Source organism: Monodon monoceros, unplaced genomic scaffold, assembly GCF_005190385.1.
Source record: "Monodon monoceros isolate NGI ecotype Baffin Bay Population unplaced genomic scaffold, NGI_Narwhal_1 Super_Scaffold_14, whole genome shotgun sequence".
Lineage (NCBI taxonomy): Eukaryota > Metazoa > Chordata > Mammalia > Artiodactyla > Monodontidae > Monodon > Monodon monoceros.
The window spans coordinates 58,796,323-58,823,230 of record NW_021703770.1 but is presented as its reverse complement, the minus strand read 5'-3'; the positions used below and the strand labels follow the sequence as shown (position 1 = coordinate 58,823,230).

General features: G+C 35.7%; 1 protein-coding gene across 9 annotated transcripts in view; it reads right to left on the bottom strand.

Annotated features, from left to right (window-relative positions):
* Positions 1-26,908, bottom strand: part of STAU2 (staufen double-stranded RNA binding protein 2) — a 308,045-nt gene that overhangs the window by 250,781 nt on the left and 30,356 nt on the right. For 5 of the 9 annotated variants that reach the window (XM_029222758.1, XM_029222763.1, XM_029222755.1 and 2 more), the window contains exons 3-5: positions 25,813-25,943; positions 15,209-15,368; positions 6,661-6,796 (exon numbers count right to left, since the gene is read on the bottom strand). In XM_029222758.1, coding sequence (XP_029078591.1) covers positions 6,661-6,796; positions 15,209-15,368; positions 25,813-25,926 — 410 coding nt within the window. In that variant the 5' untranslated portion in view covers positions 25,927-25,943. The remainder of the gene's footprint in view (positions 1-6,660; positions 6,797-15,208; positions 15,369-25,812; positions 25,944-26,908) is intronic. The other 4 variants (XM_029222764.1, XM_029222761.1, XM_029222760.1 and 1 more) reach the window with 1 other exon arrangement.

Genomic DNA, 26,908 nt, shown 5'->3' with positions numbered 1-26,908 from the left:
AGAATAGATGTGTCACTCAAACTTAGGTTGTATCCTAAACAATGCCATTTTCTCCAAGATACATTACACATCCCTGTTCTGAAAGCTCTAGACCTTAAAGTTCCTCCTCCCGTAAGTACCTCCAGAAAACCCTCAAAGCCAAAGATAATCTTCGAATGCCCTTCAGTGAGGCTTTAAAGAATGATAAAATGGACTCCTCCTAAATATCTCCCAGGCAATTTAAACTCAACACAGTCAAAACCAAATCCCTCATCTTTCCAAAGATCTACTCCAACTCCTCTCATTGTGAACACTATTACCAGTGACCCAGATATGTGAAAGTCATCCTTAATACCCTCTATCAACCAATGCCTACAAATGAACCTATTTACAAAACAGAACAGTCACAGAAATTTATGGCTACCAAGGGGAGTGGGGGGTGGGAGGAATAAACTGGGAGATTGGGATTGACACATACACACTACTATATATAAAACAGATAACAATAGCACGGGGAACTCAATACACTCTAATGACGTATCTGGGAACAGAATCTTAAAAAGTGTATATATGTATATGTATAACTGATTTACTTTGCTGTACAGCAGAAACATAACATTATAAATCAACCATACTGCAATAAAAATTAACTATAAAAAAAATTTTTTAAATCAATCCCCAAGCCTACCTCCTAAATATCTAGACACTGTCCCCTCCTCTCCATCCCCACTATTCCAGGCTCTCATCACATTAAGCCTGAATTACAGCATCCTCGTAATACATCTTTTCTCCCTTGAATTTTCAGCCTATCCAAACTATTTTCCAACATACTGTGAAAGCAATATTCCTAAAACAGACATACAATTATTTTATCCCTCAGCTTAAAATCCTTCGAAGGCTTCCAATCGGCTTCAGGATAAAATCTAAACCTCTTGGCATGCCACTTGAGGACATCCACATTATCGACCTGCCTGAACTTCAGCCTTTTCATTCCACTCAAACCAAATTGCCTGCAAGTCCATGAATGAACTACACTTCTCAGGATTCCCTGCCATTGTTCCCAAAATCTAGATTGCTTCTTCTTACCTTCTTCACCTGGCTTATGCCTCATTAACCTTGAAGATTCAGTTCAGGTGTCAATTCCTTCTGGGAGGCTTCTTTAATTCCCCAAACTGAGTGCCCTGCTTGTTCTCAATGTTTCCATAGCATTCAATGGACGCATCTATCACTGTGTTAGTTTCTTTTCATCGTCTTCCTCTTCTAGCAGACTAGAGTCTATCAGATTGTCTTTCATTAAAGTATCTAACACAACACATGGCAAAGAGTAGGCATTAGGTAAATGTTTGCTGAATGAGTGCAATCTTGCTAAAGTCCTTTCATTTGGTATTATTATCTCTAGTTAGCAAATGAGGAAACTAAGGGAGGTCCAGGGTCTTGTCCGAGATCACATAACCGAAAGCATCAGAACCAGGATTTGAACCAAATGTTCTGACTGTAATGGAAATGATTTTCCCTCTGAATCTTTGCCTTTAGGGAACCACCGTATAAAATAATTGTGCTCTGCAGAGCAGTTTGGATGGGACTAAACCCTGTTTCTCCAGGCTGGGCACAAACCCAAGCTTAGTCAATTAAAGTATCCCCTCATCCCAAATGCGGTCTGAATGAATTCTGGGATCCCCAAATTCTGGGATGAACAGGCTACTCGGAACTTTTCTAAGAACTATCCAAAAACAAAACAAAAATGTGTTCCTCCTCCAGTACAAGTCTAAGGACTATGTAGCGTATAAGGTACAGCAAAGGGAAGAGAGTGTCTTTGAAAATAAAGTCAAGCACAGGAAAAATGAGACAAGAGCTAGAAGCCTGAAGACTTCCCCAAGAGACCTCCCAGTTACATACAGCGGAAATTCCCATTCTCATATAATATAGTTTGGGTTGTGGCCCTTTGGCAATCCGCATCTGTAGATCAGAGGGCTTTCCGGCCATTAGCCATGCAATAATGCTTTTTTAATCTGTGAATACAAAAAATTGATAAATTATTTGTTGGAGGCCTGATTTCCACTCTACTCCTTGAGATAATGTATGTAAGTTTTTATAACAAAGATGGGATAACAAAAGCATAAAATTGTTCTCCAATCTTTATATCTTGTGCTCTGTCATTAGTGAACAGTGCCCCAAATGAGAAAGAAAAAGATTTCTGGACATATTCATTTTCAAACATCTTGGGTGCAGCAAAGGGAGACACAGGTATTTTAGAATCCGAGTTGTAGCCACAGAGTTTGCTCATGGATAAATCTTTTTTCTCCAGCCATCATAAAATGGGGTGGAGGGAGACCTTTTTATGAGTTCCTCCTTAGGCCTCTGAATAAGTTCAAGCGGAGACACCTCATCAGAAAAGAACAGATTAAAAGACAGCATGGGTAATATCTAATTAATTGATATTATTTTAAATGGAAAATGAAAAGACCTTTTCAAAAATCCCTCTAAATGATACTTGTTTCTTAGACTTCTTAACCTTTCAGTCCCTGCCTTATCAAGAAGCTACTGATTCATCTGGAGTCTGACAAGGAGAAGAATGTCTCCTCTGACCTTTGGCTCCAAATTCCCTGTAAAGCATTCAGGTGTTGCCATCTGCAAAGTAAGGTCATATGTGAAACCATAATTTTAACAGCCTAATGAGTAATGGGTAGGTCTGACCTTTTGTGAGCAGAGAGCTTTTAAGTTGAAACACGGTTTGGCAGCTTACCAGTACTTCCTTATTTTCTTTTTACCCTTTGTGATCTGAAGACTCTCCAAAAATCTGAAGGGAAAGTCCACTTGATCCATTAAATGGGAATGGCCTAAGGCACAGCCCTCTAGAAAAGCCATTAAAAAATTCTTGCAGCCCTCATGACATCCATGGAATCAGACCCTGAAACTAGAAATTGCCAACAAAGGAAAAATGACAACAATCTTAACAGAAAATCTAAAACAGAAAAAAAAAAAAAAAAAAATCAAACCAAACCATCCAAACTCCTCTCCCCCAGGCCCACTCTGTTCCAGCCACACTGGCGTCCTGGTGGTGGCATCAACGCGCCAGGCACATGCCTACTTCAGGGGCTCTGCGCTGCTGTCTCTTCTGCCTGAACGTTCTCCCCTCTCTCACGACACCCACACTGCTTATTCCCCCTGCTCCTTTAGGTCTTCATCAAAATTGTCACCTTACCCAGGACAGAGATTACTGTCTGATTTTTCGCTGTTTTAGAACTAGATTTCTTTCATTTAAAAATAATAAGTTCATTAATCAAAACTTTACTTCAAATAACGGACTACAGATATCAAAATACAATAAGCATTTAAATATAATACCCTCATGAGTCTTCATTATAGTACATTAAAAGTAAAATATCTTTCAAGTATAAAACAGACAAGGTGTTCCTATCTCAGGTGATCCCACCTATCTGTTGTACTCAAGCAGGCAAATCGTTTTATTTATATTAGGTAACCTCAGACTGATGAGAAAGACAGTGGTTATGTAACAGAAAAAAGAGAAATAAAGCGACTATAAGAGAAACAGTGTATCCCTCTTGCCTCCCGTGCAGGGTGGACACCAAGTTGAGAGCTGGTAAGCCTGCCAGGGGATGTTCCAGAGTTAGACAGAAGAGGCTGAGAATGGAAAAACATCCAAAGGAGCCGAGGAGAGCTAAGAGTTTAGGCCAAGACAGCAAGGGGAAGATGGTAAATACTCTCTGACAGCATTACCAGGGGGAAAAGATGGACTACAAGTCACCAACTGCAGGTTTCAGCAGGGCAGGCAAGAGAGGTATCAGCTACCTGGTGGACAAGAGACATTATCACAAAGACGAGAGGAGCCCGCACCCTCCCTTTCCACCAGGACAATACAGAAAATTCCCCCCAGACACATTGGGGAGGAAGGGGGGCGAGGCAGAAGGTTTTCTTAGAGAACTTGAACAATATTTAAACGAACCATTTACAATTTGAATAGGACTAGATCTTAAATGGCAATTTTTCCACTACCAAGCAAGACTCCAAAAAGTATTAGATTGTCTGTTGATTAGATAAGTAACTTCTCCTAATATCTGAATTGTAATAATTGATCGGTAAACATACAAAATGATTTTAAAAGCATCAGCATCCCAACACTAAAAGAAATGATATGTGACTGGATAGAGGTTATCAGCTAACACTACAATGGCAATCCTACTGCAATATAAATGCATCAAATCAATATACTGTATACCTTAAAACTTACACAATGTTATGTCAATTATGCCTCAATTAAAAAGAAAAAATGTTTAAGCATCAGCAAATATCTGATCACACATGAGAAGGAATTACTTAGGCATAGAAGCAGTGGGAGAAATCACACCAAAAAATTTAACAGATCAGACCATATAACATTTAAAACTGTAGTACATTAAAAACAAACACAAAACTAAAAGCCAATTTTTTAAAAGCAGGAAAATCAAACGAATAGAATAGACTTAATGCTAATACCCTCAACACATAAACATTTGAAGACTGATCAAGCAATGCAATAAAAATTAGCAAATTAAAATAGACAAATCAAAATGGACAAGTAACTAATATATTTGAAAAACTGTTGAGCCTCATAAGTTATCAATAAAAGCAAAAAGAATTAAACATACCACTTTTTAACTATCAAACAAGACAATGTGTTTTAAACTCAATGTTGTCAGAATAGTACAAAACATACTATAAGAAATCAGTATAAGCTTTAATGTAATCAGGTAATATCAATAAATTACTCTCCTTAACCCAATATTCCCCTTATAGTAATGTATCTTAAGGAAATAATCAGTGATGTGAACAAAAACTTGTATATAATTTTTACTGCAACATTATTTATAATTGTCAAAAAAGGGGGAGGGGCTTCCCTGGTGGCACAGTGGTTGAGAGTCCGCCTGCCGATGCAAGGGACGCGGGTTCATGCCCCGGTCTGGGAAGATCCCACATGCCGCGGAGCGGCTGGGCCTGTGAGCCATGGCCGCTGAGCCTGCGCGTCCGGAGCCTGTGCTCCGCAACGGGAGAGGCCACAGCAATGAGAGGCCCGGGTACCGCAAAAAAAAAAAAGGGGGGGGAGGAACAATCTAGATGATCAAAAACAGGTATTTTTTTAATATACTTATCAAGTATTCATTGTTTATACCTGTTTAAATACTGGTAGAGTACAGCCTAGCCATATGAAGCATTATATAACCATCAAAAATATTTTTCAAAGGCTACTTAAAGATACGAAAAATGCTATCTGTATAAAGTGAAAAGAGGGCACAATACTGCATATTCAAAATGAACAAATGATGATATATTCATACAAAGAAACATTATTCAGCAACAAAAACTGGATGAATCTCAAAAAATGCAACATGGATGAATCTCAAAAAATCAAAAAACAAAACAAGAAAACCATTATATGAAGTGAAAAAAGCCAGACACAAAAGAATAAATACTGTATTAGTCTATTTATAGAAGTTCAAGGGCAGGCAAAACTAACCTATGGTGACAGAACAGTGGTTACTTCTGGGAGGAGGTGTATCAAGTGCAAATAAGTGTGAGGAAACTCTCAGGGTGATGCAAATGTTCTGGAGTTTGATGGGGTGGTGACCACAGGAGGATATAAATATGTTTAAAAGTCATCAAATAAACTATAAATACATATATACATAAACGAAATAATAAAATAAAGTTGTCAAGATGTACTTAATAAGATCTGTGCATTTTACTGTTCATATATTATACCTCCATAAAGTAATACAGAAATTGCATATAAAGGAGAATTTCAATTTGGTTAAATATATTTATATGCAAAGAATAAAAAGAATGTAAAGTACAACAAAATATTAAAGGTGTTTAATTCTGGGATTGCAAATTATTTGTATTTTTAACTTTCTGCATTTCCACATTCTCAACAATGAGTTACATGACTTTCATAAATGATCAGGAAAAAAAACCCTGAACTTTTTTTTTTTTAGCGGTACGCAGGCCTCTCACTGTTGTGGCCTCTCCCGCTGCGGAGCACAGGCTCCGGACGCGCAGGCTCAGTGGCCATGGCTCACGGGCCTAGCCGCTCCGCGGCATGTGGGATCTTCCCAGACCGGGGCACGAACCCGTGTCTCCTGCATCGGCAGGCAGACTCTCAACCACTGCGCCACCAGGGAAGCCCCTAAACCCTGAACTTTTTAAAAGAATTCTGCCATGCTTGCAAAAGAAAATTCTGTTACACTTATAACTATCACAAAATTATTCAATGTGCAGAAATACTTAGTAAATCCTCCTAACAACTTTCCTCTAAGTTATAAACAGTCATATTTGCAAGGTATGCGGAAAAATTAAGAAAAGCACTAATTAAGCTAAGCATTTGCTTGGTGACTAAATGAGCAAGATAACTGGAAAGCCCACACCACGCTGGGGGGTGATTTTAAAACATGGTCCTGCGTGCAGCAAACACAGGGCTCTTACGACTCAGCAACAGCTAGCTCCTGAAAAAGTTCATTTTCTTTATTTATTACTTTAAGTATTCCTGATAAGCTTGATGTACCTAAATTCCACGCAAAATGCCCCAAGTGAATTTTCTTTACAACAAAAATACCTTTTGAGTTTCAGAAACTTTTACAATATGCGTAAAATAATAAATAAGAACGAAACCAAAGAAGACATACAAACCTCTGATTGTACATGCCCCGAAAGTTGTAATTAGCTCTATAATTTGGGAAAGGCTTTGGATCTAACGGCCTGTAGATGGCAGGCTCTCCCCTTTTCATAGCAAGCCCATTCAGTTCCACAGTTGGTGTTATACTACCTGTTTAAAAGAAATATTAAAGGCACACAAGTGAAATATTTCCATAATAAATCATGCAGTCCATATTTATTTTACATATAATTACAATGGAAGACGGTGGCAGTGGATGCCCTTCTGCCTGATTTTCTAAGGGGGTGCATAAACAAGCTACATAAACAGGAAAATCGTTTCTAGTGAAATCTCCTTGGAGTTGCTGCAACATTTTCTGTACATTAATGACCAAAAATTCACCTTTATAGTCCCACTGTTTCAAAACGAGGAAAACAGAAGATTCATAGATGGCTTCGTTTGGATATTATAAAGCAACTACTGAATTTCAAAGTTCCTTACTCCAGAAAGCTTACAACTACTTAATCATTAAAAGCATTATCATCTGTGAATATTTCAAGTTATATTTTGGTTATCAAGCAACTAGAATTAGCAATATGTACAGGGTCATCAGTAACTCTTGGACTTATCTAATGAAAATAAATTTTGAGTTTTTTCTATAACCAACAACAGGACAAAACAGTAAATACAAGTAATGCTTTCTGTGGATAATCTTAAAAGATACATGCTGAAGCATTTATGGATGAAGTGATATGTCTGAGATTTGTTTCAAAATAATTCAGAGGACAGAGAGATGAGAAACAAGATGGGATGTGTGAGTAACTGTTGTGCCTGATAACAAGTACAGGGATGTTCAATAGCTTATCTTTTCTACTTTTGTAAAAGTTTGAAAAATCCCATAAAATATAACACACAATGTACAGTTATTATGTCAAGTTATTTTCAGTGCCCAAAAAAGTTATTTAGTAAATATACATATATGTTCCAAATAACAAATCACAAAAATGAATCTAAAGCTTTTATAGAGAGTAAAATTTATTTCTAATGTAAATTCTGTATTATTTCATTTGAATTATGCCTTTTGCACCATACATTTAAGACTCCCCTTCATCATGAACAAAAATGGATCCACTTACTGCAGCAGAGAAACTGGGGCACAAAGTACTAGCTGAGGGGTGGTGGAGCCTGACACAAATGCACAACTGGCTGCTAGGTCATAAGCAAGCCATCAAGAGTCATAAGCTGCTCATTTTATGTCTCATCTCTAAAGAATTCACATGAAACCACTGAAGAGCATAATAAGAACAGGAACTAAACCAAGGTTAAGAAAAAGGAAAAAATAAAGGAGGCGGGAGGACAAAGGAGAAAGCAGAAAAGAAAAAGATAAGAAAAACAGCAAAGGAAAGCTAACATGTTAAGTAGTAAGTCGAATTAGTCCAAACCCCAAATTTAACACAAACACTCAGGGCAGAGGAAGAGTAAGTCAAGCACAAAGGGATTCTTTCTTTGTTTCTCACAGCATTTTACCGAGGGATAAGTAAAATGTACAAACCTTAAGCATACAGCTCCATGAGTTACTATACATGTAACACTCATACAACCACCATTCAGATCAAGATCTGAACATTTCCATCACCCAGCAATACCCAGTCAATACCCACCTCCCCATGTTATCCATTCTGACTTCTGTCATCATAGATTGGTTTTGCCTATTCTTCAAATCTAAATGTGTATTAGTTTGTCTTGCTTCTTTCACTCAACATAATGCTTTGTTGAATATCACTTTCAAACCTTCCCACTGAAAAGCATTCCACTCAGTTTATCTAATCTGCCCTTGATGGGACATCTGGGTTGTTTTCAGTTTGAGGCTATTAAGTATCAAGCCACCTTGAACACTCTTCAGTAAGTCTCTCAGCAGACCTATACACTCTTTTCACTTGGGTATACACCTAGTAGTGGAATTGCTAGGTCAGAGGGTAGGTTCATGTTTAACAATAAAGTTAAAACTACCTAACAGTTCTCCAAAGATAATTTTTAACACCAAAGAGCCATCCACGCCTTAAGAAGTTTCCATTTTTCTTATTCCATAAAGATTTCAGTTTACTAATTAACAGATTAATCAGTTGTACAATTTATGTCATTATGAATTCTACTTTGCAACAATCATACAGGCACAAATAGCATAAAGTTCAAATGGGAAAACTAGAAAAGAAAAAAAAAGGCTTGAAAGACCTCATCCTTTAAGTATGGCAATAAACAGGAAAGTAATGTGTTTGAAAATGAACAGTGAGATGATTTTAATGCACTGGTAGGATATACTATGTCTGCCATCCACACCAAAATTGCGTTTTAAACTAGGTAAAAGTACTGTATTCATATTATTTAAATAAAGAAATAATCTCATACAAATTCCTCATTTGAAAGTAAGGCTACAGTACATTTTCTTCATAGAAATGCCAGCAACTGGTGTTGTGAAGGGGAGTAGAAGAGAAGCAGAAAAGCACAAACCACACAGAAAAGGTTTCAACTCCTTTGAGTGAAGTACTCCATCTGTTTCCTACAGAATGAGACTGACATCTCCACATGTGCATACCCTCTCGTTACTTACATAGTAATGCTCTCACAGAAAACATTTAAAGAATAACTTCAAACTATGAGCTGTCTCTAGGAAATGCTAAGTACCATTGTTTTCAACATGTGACGGTTAGACCCAGGTTGCATAAAGATAATCATTGCATAGGAATCCTCATGTATTTTATGGCTATAGAGTTGACACTGTAAACACATAATCAGTTTTTAGTAGTTTTTAGATACATTAAAGGAAATTTCTATATTTACCAATGATAAAAAAAGACTAATTAATTAGATACACAAACGTATATAACAACAATTGTGGACTCCTATCATCTGACAGATTAAAAACAAGATGCCACAACTAGTTTTCAAGGAGCCATGTATTACTAACACTTAAAGAAACAACTTTGTAGGAAGTTAGAAAAGTCCCTGGAACATAGTAGTCACTCAGTAAATATTTGTTGAAAGAATGAATTGATTAATCAATAGATCAGGGCTCTTGGAGAAATTACTGGAGTCAGGGCAGGGAAAACACAAGATGACCCAGGAACATCTTATCGTGCCAGAAAGAAATGCCCAAAGAATGATGAAGAAATTATCTGAAGGACACAGGAGTCAACGTGAAGTGGTCATACCACTGGCCAAATCTGGGACAATTTGAGCATCAAAATAAATAATGACGATTGTAGATCCTAAACCTGTAGGTAAAACAGAAATCCAAAAGTCTATAGTGATATAAATAAACAAACAAAAAAAAATGACAGGGACAAGAAAGCTCTTGGGTAGATGCCAACTAATAAATCGAAAAAGAATATGGAATTAAAAATCACCCTTTGGCAACCTTCAGAGTAGTCATGGATTCAGACAAGAATTATCAATCATCAGTCTTTCATGTAGGTGAAAGAAAGTTTGACAAGGAACAGAATGTTTATATAGTCTCAAAGTACCTCCTCAGAAAATAATTGTTCGGGACTTCTCTGGTCGCACAGTGGTTAAGAATCTGCCTGCCAATGCAGGGGACAGGGGTTCAAGCCCTGGTCTGGGAAGATCCCACATGCCACAGAGCAACTAAGCCTATTTGCCACAACTACTGAGCCTGCGCTCTAGAGCCCGCGAGCCACAACTACTGAGCCCGTTTGCCACAACGACTGAAGCCCATGCGCCTAAGAGCCCGTGCTCCACAACAAGAGAAGCCACCGCAATGAGAAGCCCGCGCACCGCAATGAAGAGTAGCCTCCGCTACTCTCCGCTACTCAACTAGAGAAAGCCCGCATGCAGCAATGAAGACCCAACACAGCCAAAAATAAACAATAAATAAATAAATTTATTTTAAAATATATTTGTTAATTATATTATTTAATAATAAAACATACTTAAAATTAATTAACTTTACAATACAGAAGTCTGGCAGACATACTCTTCATCAAGAAACAAAAGACATCACTAATGGGACAAATCAGTATCATGTGTCTCCTGATATGAAACACTGAGATGAGCCCAGGTCACTTCTGTGATACTCATGCTAAAAATGCATAAATCATGAGGAAACACCAGACAAACTCCAGTGAGGGGCATTCTACAAATGATGTGTAGAAACGTCAAGGTCATAAAAAACAAGAAAGACTGAGGAACTGTTTCAGACTGAAGTGGAATGAAGAGAAACAGTAAGCCCATGATGCTGATTAGATGCTGGTCTTACAAAGGACATAACTGGGACCATCAGTGAAGTGTGACTGGAGTCTGTGGAGTACACGGTGATACCAAATCAATGTTAACTTCCTGATAGGACAGTGTCTGTGTACTTAAGAAATAATGGGTAATGGGACACCATGTCCATAACTTATTCTCAAAAGGTTCAGAAATGTTAACCATTTCTGAGTGATGGGTACCTGGGAGCTCTATGTACTCTTTCTACAAAATTTATATGTTTAAGAAATTATTTCTAAAAAAAGTTTAAAAAAATAAGAGGAAGGAGAAAGCAAAGTAGTTCTATGATATCCTTCCTCCTCATTAACAGCAGATTACCCATGCTGTACTAAATTTAACTCCTCTCTGGGACATAACTAGTATTTAAGGTCCATCTACTTCCTGTGAAGTCAGGACTGGATCTCCCCTCCTCTGCAGTGCAGACAGGAATGGATTGTCTTTTCAAGAAAAGTGCTAAGTTATATATTAAAAGGAAGAAAAAAATCTTGACTCCTACCTCACCTCATACATAAACCTCAATTCCTGACAGACTGTAGATCTAAATTTAAAAGATAAAATAATAAAACTTCTAAAAATAATATGAGGTTATCGTCACAATTCTGTGGGAGATAAAGATGTCTTAAATAGCACAAAAAAAGCACCACCATTCCAGCAATTCCACTTCTGGGCATTTATCCCGAAAAAACAAAAACACTAACTTGAAAAGATATATGCACCCCCACGTTCATGGAAGCAAGCTAAGTGTCCACTGATGGATGAATGGATAAAGAAGAGGTGATGATACACATATACAATAGACTATTATACAGCAATAAAAAAAAAATTTTGCCATTTATGACAACATGGATGGCTCTTGAAGGCATTATGCTAAATGAAATAAGTCAGACAGAGAATGACAAATACCATATGACCTCACTTATATGTGGAATCTAAAAAAAAGAAAACACAAAAAAACAGAACTCATAGATACAGAGAAGAGATTGGTGGCTGCCAGAGGTGGGAAGTGGGGGGAGGTGTAATAGGTGAAGGGGGTCAAAAAGGTACAACATTCCAGTTATAAAATAAATAAATCATGGGGATGTAATACACAGCATGGTGATGATAGTTAATCGTACTGTATTTTATATTTGAAAGTTGCTAAGCGAGTATATCTAAAGCGTTTTCATCATGAGAAAGAAAATATTTTAATAACTATGTATGGTGACAGATGTTAATGGGGTATTCTGGTGATTTCACAACATATACAAATATCAAATCATTATGTTGTACAGCTGAAACTAATATAATGCTATGTGTCAGTTAGACTTCAATTTTTAAAAAGCACTAACCATAAGGGAAAAGACTAATAAATTAGACTTCATTAATACAAAAATTTATGTTCATCAAAATGCACCATTAGGAATATGGAGATATTTGCCATACACATATCTGACAAAGTATATTAATCCAGAATATGTAAGAACCCTATAAGTCAATAAAAAACTGAAAAAATTTAAAAACTGACAAGGCAGTTTCTTAACAGGAAAAATATATCAACAGCAGAGAAGATCCTAATGGCAACAGGCATATGAAAAGGTGATCTCTTTAATTATTAGGGAAATGCAAATTAAAACCACAATGAAATACTATCATATCCCCAGAAGAACAGGTAGAAATTTTAAGATACCCTATATTAACAAGGATGTGGAAAACTCTCATATACTCCCACTGCTAGTGGGAGTGAAATGTGATAAGTTTGACATTATGTATTAACACTGAAAACATGCAAAACCTACGACCCAACAATTCCAATCCTAGCTACACAGCCAACAAAAATGTATACATACAAGAATATTCATAGCAATCTTACTTCTAACAGCCCCAAACTAGAAGCAACCCAAATGTCCACCATTAGTATAATGAATAAGTAAATTGTGGTACATCCATGCAGTGGGATACTACATAGCAAAGAAATACTAGACTGTTAACACACAACACAATGAATCTCACAAACATGACACTGAGAAAAACAAGCTATCACAAAAAAGTATGAGGCATGATTCCAACAAGCAGGCACAACAAATCTAGGATGACAGAGAGAAGAGTGGTTCCTTTGGAGATGTTTTAACCACTAAAAGAGGGCATGAGGGAGGCTTCTGAGGCACTGGTAAAGCCTGCAAAGTGTTCACAGTGCAAAATGCCATCAAGGCTCAACAACCATAATTTGTGCACTTGCCAGAACATAATATTAGGCTTTATTTTAAAAATTTACCTCAACAATGAATAAACGTGTAAAATGTCATACAAAAAAATAAAAATAAATAAAATTAGAATTTACCCCCCAAAATCTACTCATTCTGTCAGCGAACTGCAACATTCCACGGTGGAAACACTTATCTCCACTGGTCTGAAAGGCCAGTGAGCCAGACTCTCTCCTGTTTCCTTCCTCTGACTCCTTTGCTAGTTTACCTCCGGCTACAACCCTTGGAAGTGGACCTGACCCAAAGCTCACCACACAATACAAATGGACACTTGTCCTTCTGTCCATGCCAACGCCGTGCCAATATTCCAGCAGAGGAGGGGGCAACAGCATTCCATGCACGTGTGTTTCTTTTCTTTCTTCACCCGTAAACTATGCCAGTGGTTTCCTAACTGACTTTGCTTTTGGTATTTTCCACCTTCCATTCACATGTCAAACTCAACTTCCTAAACTGCTTTTTTAAACACATCATCCACCTGCTCGTGAAAATTAATCCAAACTATGGATAAAATTTATCTCCTAAAGCTGCAGTCAAGTCCATCACAACCTACTTTCTAACTACATCTCTCGTCTTGTCTCTTACTAGCCACTTAACCTGCTCTAATTAAAAACCGTCTACAAAAAACTTTTTTTTTGCAAAACCCATCATCCAGATTCCTGTTCCAATGTCTTTCCTCATCGTATTCCCTCAGCCCGGAATATTCTTTTCTCTCCTCTATACGTACATGCCTACTCTCTATTCATGACCTATATCTCACCTCAACTACTTCAGTCCATGTTTATCATTACTTATAATACCGATGCCTATTATTACTCACTTGGTACTTAATCTTTACCACTGAGTTACATGTTTTATGTAAATGACTAAAATCCTCACAGCAAAGGACAATGGTTTATAACTCTTAGATATATTAAAACAAATGCTTAATAGAGGCGGTGGTGGTGTGGTGCTAATGATCAACCAGTGATCTGAAGAGAGTTTTAAAAGTTAAGAAAGTAGACAGTCTCTTACCAGCTTCAAGCTGAATTGGGGTTTTTTATTATAATAATATTTTTGCTTATTTACCCATACTTAATAAATACTGGAATCAGCTGAACAGATGCAAAAGGACTACTACTAGGAAAGTCATGGAGTTCTGGAAAAGGCAGTCCTTGCAAGAGGAGACTGTCTACCTAACACGTGCCACGTGGGAAAGAAGTGTCTGACCTGACTCTGACCATAAGCATGTGAACTATAATTAAACAGACTACAGAGTCGCTGCCGGCAGGCAAGTGTCTTTTTTCACTCCGTCACAAAAGTACTCCATCTAAAGCAGTATCAGTCAGAAGGTAGCCACTTGCATTAATAGGTTAACAGATGAGTAAATGGACATAGGGCTGGCACTAAACTTACGGAACTTCATTAATTTGAGGCTACCAATTCATGCACTGTGTCTGATACAGGTTTGCGCTTCCCAAGAGATAACTGGACACATAATGTTTCTGGTACTGCATGCAATTAGAACAACTTTTCAAAATTATTCTTAGGAGATTAAAATTAGAACACTCATTTACTTAGCAGTATATTACACACAGGTGGGTTTTTCGGATTTGTGGGTTTCTTAAACTCCATATGAATGTTCTAAATGTAAATGGCAACCATTTCTACATGAACAAATAAAATAAGATGCTTAGGGCTAATTTTATAATTTTCTATTAAACTAAAATAAAGAATAACTATTTTTAATTATTAAATTATATATTATACGTTTAGAAAGAGAAATTGATCATTTCTATCTTTGCTTTAGAAAAAAAACTCAGTCCTATTTTCTGTTCTTTGTATCCAAATGTCTTTTTATCACACATAAAAAGTAAATAATGCACCTTTAGAGTATCCACTAAAGCAAATTTTTAAAATAATTACAATTACCGTCTTCATTCTCTCACCTTCAGTTATTATTTGGCTGTCTTTACCAGCTGTGCTGTCAATACCTGTTGACTATGCAATGGGCCTGTATGAAGGAAAATACAGAGAACAGCACATGCAGAAGATGACAACAGGAGGAAACGAGTCAGGGCCATACCTGGGTTATTGTTAACACTGCTTTTGGGCGGCTTCTGAACTGGTTTGGGAAGCGTAGATTCAGTCAAAGCCTTGTTAGCGACAGCCTGCTGGGCCTTCTTTATACTGCTCCCTTCGGATTCCCATGTCTGCTCCCCAAGACTCAGCTGCACTGAGAACATCTTGGAAAAACATACAGAGACAAAGAAAACATTGAAATTTTTCAGGAAATAAAGTGTGCTGTCTGAGAGAAAAATAGATACACCACAGAATCAAAATTTTAGAGCTAGAGTTGAGCTTACAGATCATTTGCAACAAAAATCTTATTCTAACTAGTGAACGAATTTTAAGAGATTGTGCCAAATGCTGTTCTATCCAAAGGCTTAACGGCAGCTCTAAGTGTACATGTTGGGTAGAATGTATCAAGAGGAAATCGCTTCCCTAAATGGAATCATACTGTTAATATCAGTCAGTCTTCAAAAAAGTAGAATAAGAACAAAGAGTAAGAGAAACTATACGAGAATCCAAAAGGTCCTGTCTCTGTAACTTTTACAAAATCTAATTCCTTAAACTTTATATCTAGCACAATCTAGTCAGTGAGTCAGGAAATCCTATTAAATATTCTGTCATCAAGGAACTCTCAAACCTCCACAACCAACCTTTAACCAGTCACCAAATTCAGTCAATTTTAACCTCATGAATATTTCTCAAATCTCCTTCCTCTCTCTGCCAGTGACACTGCTACACTAGATGTATCTTAGCTTAGATATAATAACCTCCCAACTGACTGCTGCTAAATCGAACTATCTTTTGAAAACTCAAATCCAACTGCATCACTCCAAACAACACCAGGTTAAAAACCTTCGATTGCTCCCCTTGTAACATGACACAAAGGAGCTACCTGTCCATCTTCATTTCACACCCACCCCTCCCCTTGCACATCCTAACATTCCATTTACACCGGATTTCCATATGCATCCAAAAACCTATTGTTCACCTTTAAAATTTAGGATCAAGTTACAGGATACACATACAATCTGCTGTTTTACTCCACAGACAGCTTACTACTTTGTAGGAATACAAGGTATGAACCTCAAAATACTTATTAATTATGAAGAAGTAAATGTCTTTGCAGGAAAGAAATCAGGTAGAAAATACCTTTAACAACAGAGTGATTAAAGTTAGCATCATCAATAATCATTCAAAGGGACATCATGTGCCTCCTGGTTTGATCCAATGAGAAGTATGTAGCATTCTTGGCTAAAAATGTTTACCCTGAATCTAATCATAGAGAAACAATCAGGCAGATCTGGGTTATGGTATATTCTATAAGACAACTGACCTAACCTCTTCAAAACTGTCAATATTATGAAAGAAAAAACCAAACAAAAGAATGCATGGGGGCTGTCCTAGTTTAAAGGATGCTCAAGAGACATGATGGGGTGTAATAAAGTACAATGTATGATCCCTGACTGGATTCGTCCTGGGAAGAAAAGTATAAAGGGCATTTAGAGAACAACCAGGGAAATTTGACTATAGACTATAATATACTAAACAAACTCAGTCAAGTTTAAATTTCTTGAGTGATTATAGTACTATGGTTATGAAGAAGAATGTTTTTGGTCTTACAAGATAGATATACAAGTATTTAAGGATAAAATGTCATGATGGTTGAAATTTATTTTCAAATTGTTCAAGGAAAAAGTATGTATTTATACAGAAGGAGCAAGAAAAGAAGTAAATGTAGCAATGCAGTAAATAACTGAATGATTAGTAAATCTGAAAGATCCATTATACTGCTCTTTCAATTTTTCCTGTAGGTTTTCAATTTTTCAAAATACAGAGCTGAAAGTATTTATAAGCCTTTGAAATTCAAAATATGTACATAACTATTAAAAGTGAATAATTTTTCTTTTATTTGGATTCAGTTTAAAATTTTTACCTAAAACGTATCTTTAATTCATTGACCCCCGATTTTAAAATGATTTTTCAATGACTAGGTCTTTTGGCTTTCAACTTACAGTATATAACAAAGAACTCTGCCACAAAGAATACATTATCTCTCCCATTCTCCTCCAAATCAGTTCATGCTCCAGAATGTTCCATCCATTATTCTTCCATTAATTCAGGTTCAAAACCTCAATAGCTTCTTCGTTTATCCTTGTTTTCCTAAGACTTATTTAACAACACCTCAAAACTGTTCTTTGCTATTTCTGTTGTCACCACCTTAGTCTAAAGCCCCTATAAACTCAGATTTCCTGCCTCCTAATCTTCCAGATGTCATCACTTTCCCAGTCTCACTGGCCAGACACCTTTGAATGGTCTTCCTTGACTGCTCCATTTCTCTCTGTATTCTCCCCTGCATCCAGTTGATTCAACTTCAAAAATATTTTTCAGATCTGGCCTTTCTTTGTAACGTTTGCCAATATCTTAGTGAAGAGTATCAATGTATCCCTCTCCTAAATTACTGTAAGACCATCCTAATATCACTCCTTTAACATAAGACTTTCCCATTCAAACTATCCTTCTTAGGAATTCCCTAGTGGTCCAGTGGTTAGTACTCCATACTTTCACTGCTGAGGCCTCGGTTTGATCCCCGGTTGGGGAACTAAGATCCCACAAACCGCGCCATCACCAATATGAACACTCTATAAAATGCAAATGCATCCAAGTCAATCCTCTGCTTTTCTGAAACCTCTTAAGAATCCTACTACATTGTACACCTAAAACTAATACAACATTTTATGTCAATTATATCTCAATAAAACTGGAGAGAGAAAAAAAGAGTCCCACTACAATAAAAATTTTATAATTTTGAGTAGGACTCCTGGGACATACTGTTTATGAGCTGAAGTCACAATCCACCATTTACTCTGTGTAACATTAGGGAAGTTAATTCTTTCCCTCTGTTTTCTTACTTCTTTAGTGAAAGTGGGGTAATAAGAACACAGAGAATGGTTATGAAAATTAAAACAAAATTGTGTAAATGCCCCCATGTGAAATGTAGAGATTGTCAAACTGGATTAAAAAAAAAAAATCCAACTGTATGCTACCCTAAACTATAAAGACAAATGGTTTAAAAGCAATGGGATAGAAAAAACTTTATCATGATAACATAAAGCAATGAAAGGTCAGAATGGTTATATAAATATCAGACAAAGTAGATTCCAGAGCAAAGACTACTACCAGTGATAACAAAGGTCATTTCATAACGATAATCAAGAGGATTAACAAGGATAATCAAGGATATCAACGGATATCAAGGATAAACAACGATAATCAAGAAGAGGATAACAAGGATAATCAAGAAGAGGATTAACAATCCTAAACACTTGGGCTACTAATAACAGAGTTTCAAAATACATGAAGCAAAAACTAACAGAACTGCAAAGAGAAATAAAGAATCCACAATTAAAGTCAGAGATTCAACACCTCTCTCCCAATAACTGATACAACAATGACCAAGCAGACAATCAGGAAGAATACAGTAGACCTGAACAACACTATCAACCAACATAACCTGACTGCAATGTTTTTAAAACATCTACCCGAGAAGAACAAATATACATTTGTTCTCAATTTCTCACAAAAAATTTACCAAGACAGACAATATTCTGGACCATAAAACAAGTCACAACAAATTCTAAGGAGTCAAGTGATGAACAGTATGCTCTCTGAACACAATGGAATTAAATTAGAAAATAAGAACAGAAAGATCTCTGGAAAATCTCCAAATATTTGGAAACTACATAACACATTTCTAAATAACCTATGGATAAAAGAAGAAACCAAGGGGAAAATAGAAAGCATTTTAAACTGAATGAAAGAGAAAACTCTACATTTCAAAAGATGACACTGCTAAAACAGTACTAAAGGGAAATTTCTAGCACTAAATGCCTACACTAGAGAAGAAGTAAGGTCTCAAATAAGTTAACTTCAGCTTTAATCTGAAGAAACCAGAAAAAGAGTAACTCGAACCTGAAGTAAATAGGAAAAAATGTAATAAACATAAAAGCAAACGTAAGAAAATAAATATAGAAAAATAATAGAGAAAAAAAAATCAATAAAACCAGAAGCTGGTACTTCTCAAAGATCAATAAAATTTGTAAACCTCTGTGCAGACTAATCATGAAAAAAAGATAAGACACAAATTACCAGTATCAGGAATGAGAGAGGTGACATCACTAGCGATTCTTAAAATATTAAAAAGAAACAAGGGAATATTTTTTTAACAACTTTATGCCAATAAACTCAACAACATAAGTTCTTAAAAGCCACAGTTACTAAAGCTCATTCAAGAAGAAACAGGTAACCTGAACAGCATTATACATGTTAAGGAAATTCAATCTGTAATTAAAATCTTTCCACAAAGAAAACTCCAGGCCCAGATGGTTTTGATGATAAATTCTACCAAACATTTAAGGAAGAAACAATGCCAATTTACAAAAACTCTTCCCAAAACTTGAATCAGAAGGAACACCTCTCAACTTATTCTATGAAGCTAGCATTACCTTGATACCGAAACCAGAATAAGATACTACCAGGGAAAACAAAATAAAACTACACACCAATACCTCTCATAAAGATAAACATAAAAATCCTTAACAAAATATTAACAAATGGAATCTATCAATATAGAAATGAGATAATACTTTATAACCAAGCATTTTATCCCAGGAAGGCAAGGGTTTATTCTACATTTCAGAGTCAGTCAATGTAACTCACAATACTAAGAGATTAAAAATAGAAAAATTTTTTTTAAAAAAATGGAAAAATCGTATGACCATCTCAATCAATGTAGAAGAACCATATGACAAAAACCAACATCTATTCATGTTAAAACTCTCAGCAAAAAAATAATAATAAAAAAATAAAATAAAGAAGAATTTCCTCAATCTGATTAAAGGCATCTACAGAAAAAGCTACATCTAACATCAAAATTAATGAAGAAAAACTGAATGCCCATAAAGTCAAGTTAAGAGATATCTGCTCTCACTACTTTTATTCAACATTGCACTGTAAGTTCTAGACAATGCAATTAGGCAAGAGAAATAAATAAAAGACATTCAGATTAGAAAGTAAGATTTAAAACTGTCTTTATTTACAAATAGCTTGTGGGACACCCACCAGAATCTTAAAAAAAAAAAAAAAAGAAAAAGGCTACTAGAACTAATAAGTGAGTTTAGCAAGACTGCAAGATGCTAGATCAATATAGAAAAATCAGTGTATTTTTGAAGCAGACTCACAGATATAGAAAACAAACTAGTGGTTACCAGTAGGGAGGGGGGTAGGGGTAATGTAAGGATGGAGGAGTGGAAGGTACAAACTACTGGGTGTAAGATAGGCTCAAGGATGTATTGTACAACATGGGGAATATAGCCAATATTTTGTAATAACTGTAAATGGAAGTAACCTTTAAAATTGTATTAAAAATTTTTAGAAAAAAAATTTTAATGTAATATAAAAGTAATCTGATATATTTCTCTCTCCTAAATTCTTAGGCACTATGCAGATTCCCTATATTAGAGAGGCAGTTATTTTTAGCACTATTTCACGGTATCAAATAAAGTTAACCTACAATGGAAAAAGTAGGAATTTTCTGATTTCTGTATTTGCACTTTTATTCTACATACTCATATGTGTATATTTATACACAAATGTTATACATATATTTCAATGCTTTAATAAAATAAAATATATAAAACAGAAAAATATCAGTGTATTTTTATATACTAGCAATTCTTAATAAGAATTATAAATTGAAATTTGAAAAACAATACCACTTAAAATAGCATCAAAAATATGAAATAGAGATAAACCTAAAGATGAGAAATACCTGTCCACTGAAAACTACAAAATATTGTTGACAGAAATTAAAGAATATCTAAATAAATAAGAGATACTCTGTTCATAGGTTAGAAGACTCAGTTTTTCTAACATGTTAATTTCCCCCAAATTGAGCTATAAATTAATTGCAATTCTATTCAAAATCCCAGCAAGGTGCTTTATAGAATGGACAAGCTGACTTTAAAATTCATATGAAAATGCAAAGGATGTTGAATAGCCAAAACAACTCTGAAAATGAAGAACAAAATTAGAGGGCTGGTACTACCAGATTATAAAGCTACAGTAATCAAAACAGCATAGTATTTGCATAAAGATAGGAAAATAGACCAACAGAACAGAACAGAGTCCAGAAATAAACAAACATATATATGGACAGCTGATTTTTGACAAAGGTGCCAAGGCAATGCAGTAAGGAAAGGAAAATCTCTTCAACAACTGGACATCCATATGCAAAAAAATATATATATATATCTTGTTCCATAACTCATCATATACAAAAATTAACTCAAACTGGCAATTAGACCTAAATATAAGACCCAAATGTAAAAACTTAAAACTATACAACATCCAGAAGAAAGCACAGAAGAAAATCTTACGACCTTTAATGGGGCAAAGATTTCTTAGATATAATACCAAAAGCAAAATCTATAAGAGAACAAATGGATAAACTGGAGTTCATCAAAATTAACAATTACTGCTCTTCAAAAGACAATGTTAAAAAAAGATAAGCCACAAAGAAGCAGAAATAATTGCAAAGCACATATCTAATAAAGGACTTGAATCCAGAGTATACAAAGAGAGGCATCGCAGAAAACAGCAGAGTAGAAAGCTCCAATAAGGAACAGTGTCTGTCATATTATAAATACTCAATAGACATTCTACCAAGGATTTTTTAATCCTATATACAACTAACATGCAATGAGACAATTATCTGGGTACCTCCATCATCAACATAATTGCTGAAAATTTACAAATCATCATTCCATTATACTACACTAGAATAGGTATCATAGTTCTCAAATTACAGATGAGAAAGCTGAGATTCTAAATTAGTTGTTCAAGGCCACACAAGCTGGATAATGCAGGGCAAAGATCACGCTTGGGAAATCTAGCAAGAATTTTAAAAAAAAAACAAAAAAACCAAAACACTTCACTTCAAGGCCACTGGGTAATACTGCCTCCCTCAGTGGTATCTATTCCAAAGTAAACGTTCTCAAAGTGTCAGTACGAGAGCAGCTTTCTTAACACTTAGCCATGCACATACACAACTCATCAAAATAGGGAAATAAAGTAAAAAAAGAAAACACCACTTTATGTTATTCATGGCTCTCTTCCTTATACTCTCTAATAACCTTCTGAGATTTGAGAAAATCAAAACAATTCATAGGAAAAATAAAGAACTGGATTTAGGTACTTAAGAGATACAGCAATGTCATAGTAATTCACGTTAATATAAGGTGTAACAAATTACTTCAGAGTTCAATTAAAAAGTGAGTATGAAAACAAAAGGGGACAAGGCAAACATTAAAATATTTTTTATTTAGGGCTTCCCTGGTGGCGCAGTGGATAAGAATCTGCCTGCCAATGCAGGGGACACAGGTTCGATCCCTGGCCCGGGAAGATCCCACATGCTGCGGAGCAACTAAACCCATGCACCACAAATACTGAGTCTAAACTCTAGAGCCCGCGAGCCACAACTACTGAAGCTCACGTGCCACAGCTACTGAAGCCCGCATGTCTAGACCCGGTGCTCCGCAACAAGAGAAGCCACAGCAATGAGAAGCCCGAGCACCACAACAAAGAGTAGCCCCCGCTCACCACAACTAGAGAAAGCCTGTGCGCAGTAGCGAAGACCCAACGCAGTCAAAAATAAATAAATAAATAATTTCTTAAATATATATATATATCTTTTATTTAATAGTCACACATCAAAAGTTGTACAAGTTGTTCACATTCTGTAAGACTCAATGGAGGAAAGAAGAAAGCATGTAGATAGATCACTACCTCCCATGAAGTATGTATAAGAAGACAATTCTATACCACCCTGAAGACATTAATCTCTATCCTGTGTTTCTCAACTCTGGATGCACATCTGGGTCATTTGAGAGCTTTAAAAAAATCCTGATGTCTAGGCTTCATCCAAAACCAATTAAATTAGAATTTCTGGGAGTGAGACTCAGGCATAAGTATTTTTTAAAGCTCCCTTGGTGATTCCAATGAATAGCCAAGGCTGAAAACCACTACTGTAAGTGTGTGTGTGTGTGTGTGTGTGTGTGTATATAAAATATATATGTATATATATGGAAATTGCCATATAACTGGTTAATGTCCCAAGAAAATTAATGAGTTGGGCCTAGGTTTAAATTTTTCATGCCAGAGATAATCATTTATTTCATTAAAATACAGTTTATATCTCACTTAAAACCACTGGTAGACATGCATAAATGCAAAGGACTTTGCTTTCCACAAAAAGGATCCAGACCTAGCCAATTAATATTAACAATAATTATTCATTAATATTACTTAGACTCATAAATACTATCTTTCATTCAAGAATATGCTAATTATTCTAGTACTCACTCTTTAAAAATGAGCAACAGGCTAAATGGTGTGGTCTATGACCAAAACACCCAGAGCAGTAGGTGTAGGTTGGCAAAGGGATCTCTAGATCTCCTTAAAACCCAAAGGAATCTGGGACTGTCTAGAAAAAAAGAATGTGGACCACAACAAACCTGGTGCATCAGAAGGGGAATTTAATGACACAGAAGAAACTTAAGGGAGGGGAGGGGAGAGAAAGCTGGAGGAATGACCTTGAAAAGGTGAGAAGGGTTGGGATTTAGTACAGAAATAGAGGGGTTGGCCTCTACAAGTCGTTCATCCGTAACTCAGAAGGGAAGCAGAGTTGGGATTTGGGTTGGGATTTTGCTAAGCATGTAGTAACCAAGGGGGGAAGAGAGTTGAGGGTACATACAAAGCATATGGAATTTAAGCTAGATAAACATGTGAGGACTGAGGGAAGTAAGAAATAGTAAAACGGTGGTGGAATCAATGGATCCGTGGTGTGAAAGGACTATTGAAGTCAGACTACTAGAGGGAATGAAGTAGGTGTCAGAGACGAATGAATGCTTGAGATTATAATTATGGAGGCTCTTGCAGTTATTGGTAATGAAAAAAATCAAAAATGTGATCACAGGAATGAGTGGCTGAAGGAGAGTGGAAGACAACATAATTGAAGACATGCAAGAAACTGAAATGTCAGCATGTTGGAAGAACCATCGTTTAGACAATGATATCATCAAAAATTAAAACAGGATGAGTATTGTAGAGAGTGAAAGTGAGCCGTGAGAAATGTGATGGAATCACCCAGAGGTCAGCAAACGCCTACCGTGATGTTACACTGGGGGTCAGTCTATTAACATGAAATTCAAACCTGGGGGTCTATCTCAAGGAAGAACACCTGGAATTGGCCATGAGAAGCAAAGAGGACACACACTACAGGAACCATGAACTGTAGAAGAATAAAATATTTCTTACCCTAAATAAGCTCAGTCTCATACAATAATAATGACCAACAAATACCATGGTACCACAGCACAGTAATGACTACAACTAAGAAAGTCGGAACCTGCTGGAGGCCCAGCGGAAGGAGAAGAGAAGTTTCACAAAGGTTTGAAAGATGTGAGATGTGTGTTCAAACCTGACAGATGTGAAAAAACATGAGACATTATAAGAAATGGAAACAGTTCAACATGATTAAGGGCAGAAAGAATGAGTATGAAATAGATATGATTAACGGGAATGGAAGAGGATCAGGGTATAAGACTAGACAGGTAGACCAAGGCCACTACCTTTTTCTCTGAACAAAAAATATTATGAACAAATTAAAGTGCTGCCCAGAAATCCTTCATAAAAGCCTCTAATATGGAATAAAATTGATGGATTTCAGTTTCATCTTATTTTCCTTACTTTGAAGGAGATGCTAGAAATAATAATCCTGTGCTCTATGAGGATTAACCAACTTTTAGAGAATCAATTGCTCCCACACTGTATACAAAAATTTATAATCACTATCATAATCTCCAATACCCAAGATTAAAAATGTGCCAAGGAAATTTGTGCACAAGTGAGTTTTTAAAAACAGATTAATAGAGCTCAAACATAAATGCATCAGTCATAGATTTCTTTGCAACATGTATACGTAAAAACATATATGTATGAGGCTATATAAAAATATAAATCAATTTTCCATTTAAAAGAATATTAGAACTGAATACATAGATAACAACAAAACTGGTATATACAAATTTTATAAATGGTGAATCTTAAAATTAAAAATCATATTGGAAAAGACATCTCACTAAGTAACGCTGTTGTATTTTACTCTGTATCCATTTTTCTGTTAGCAGTTACTACGTAATGGAAAAAGCACAGTACTTGGGAGCCACAGAATACATGTTCAAGCGCTGGCACTGGCACTCATGAACTATAAAGCAAGTTACTAAACTTTTCCGTGCCTGAGTTTCTTAAAAGGAAATCAAAAATCCATGTCTCATGTGGTTTCATTAAGGTTTTTATGAAGTACTGTCTGAAAGAGCTCTGTAAACCATAATGAGCTATAAAATTGTTTAGTTACAGAGTGCAAAATATTTTTAATAGAGAACTAAGAGCCTTTACGCCATCCACTACCCCCTCCCCCCAAAAAAGCACAATTAAAACCTGAGATGATAAATCTGATAGACTTTGATAAGCATGTCTCACCACCTCTCTTCAAAACCTTACCTTCGAATGAGCAGGCCCTCTTTCTTTCAGAAGTTTATACTGGGGTTGGACTCTATTGAAACGGGCTAACTCATTTACCAGACACATTGGAGTTTTCTCTTTGGGGTTTGCCATTTTATCTTGGAGAGAAGCTGTAAATAAAAAGGCTGTAAAGTTTTTGTGAAGAACGACTTTACAAAATGGAAGAAAAACTAGTTTTGAATTTTTTAGATTGAAATCAGATTGTATATTTGGATTAAATTATTTTCATGAATTTTATACAAAAATTTCAAATCACCTAAAGTCTTCCATTACATGCAACAGAAATATGTATCACATTTTAAACAATAAATTAAGGTAACTTTTTTCCTAAGTACCTAAATTGCTCTCTATACATATATATGATAACAGCATGCTTAAAGATTTAAAACAATATAAGATATAATAATTTTTAATTGATCCTGTAACTTTCCTTTCCTCTCAAGAAATTTTAGCATAAACACATAATTCTTATTGCTATGAAACTAAATTTTATCTGCTTTTTCATCATTTGATCTTTCTTTTTTTCCTTCTCATTCTGAAGGAACATATTAATTGAAAAAGCTCTAGACTTGGGAATCAAGTCCTAAGTTTAATTACTAGCTCTCCCAACTACGGTGTTTTAGTAACTTTTTCTTTTTTTAATGAAACTTTGAAAAGAAATAGAAAGAATAATTTAACAAATGACCATGCCCTTATCACCCAGAACTGAAATTAACACTTTCTATGTTTGCTTTGTCTTACTTTAAAAAAAAAACAAAAAAAAGAAAAAACAGTATTACATTCCAGTTAAGTTCCCTTTATCTTTTCCAGAAACTACCACTATGTGAATTTAAAATATATCCCTCCAGGATATTCTAAAATACATTTATATGAATGCATGCATATCCATGAAAAAATACACAGTATTGATATATGTAGTTTTAGAGTTCACATAAATAGAAATATAAAAAACATATCATTTTCACTATTTTCTTCACTCTTCATTATGTTTTAGAGAGTTAACTTACATAGATCCAGTGCATTACTTTTAACTGCTGTGTAATTTCCATCACAATATTTTATCATAAATTTTTTA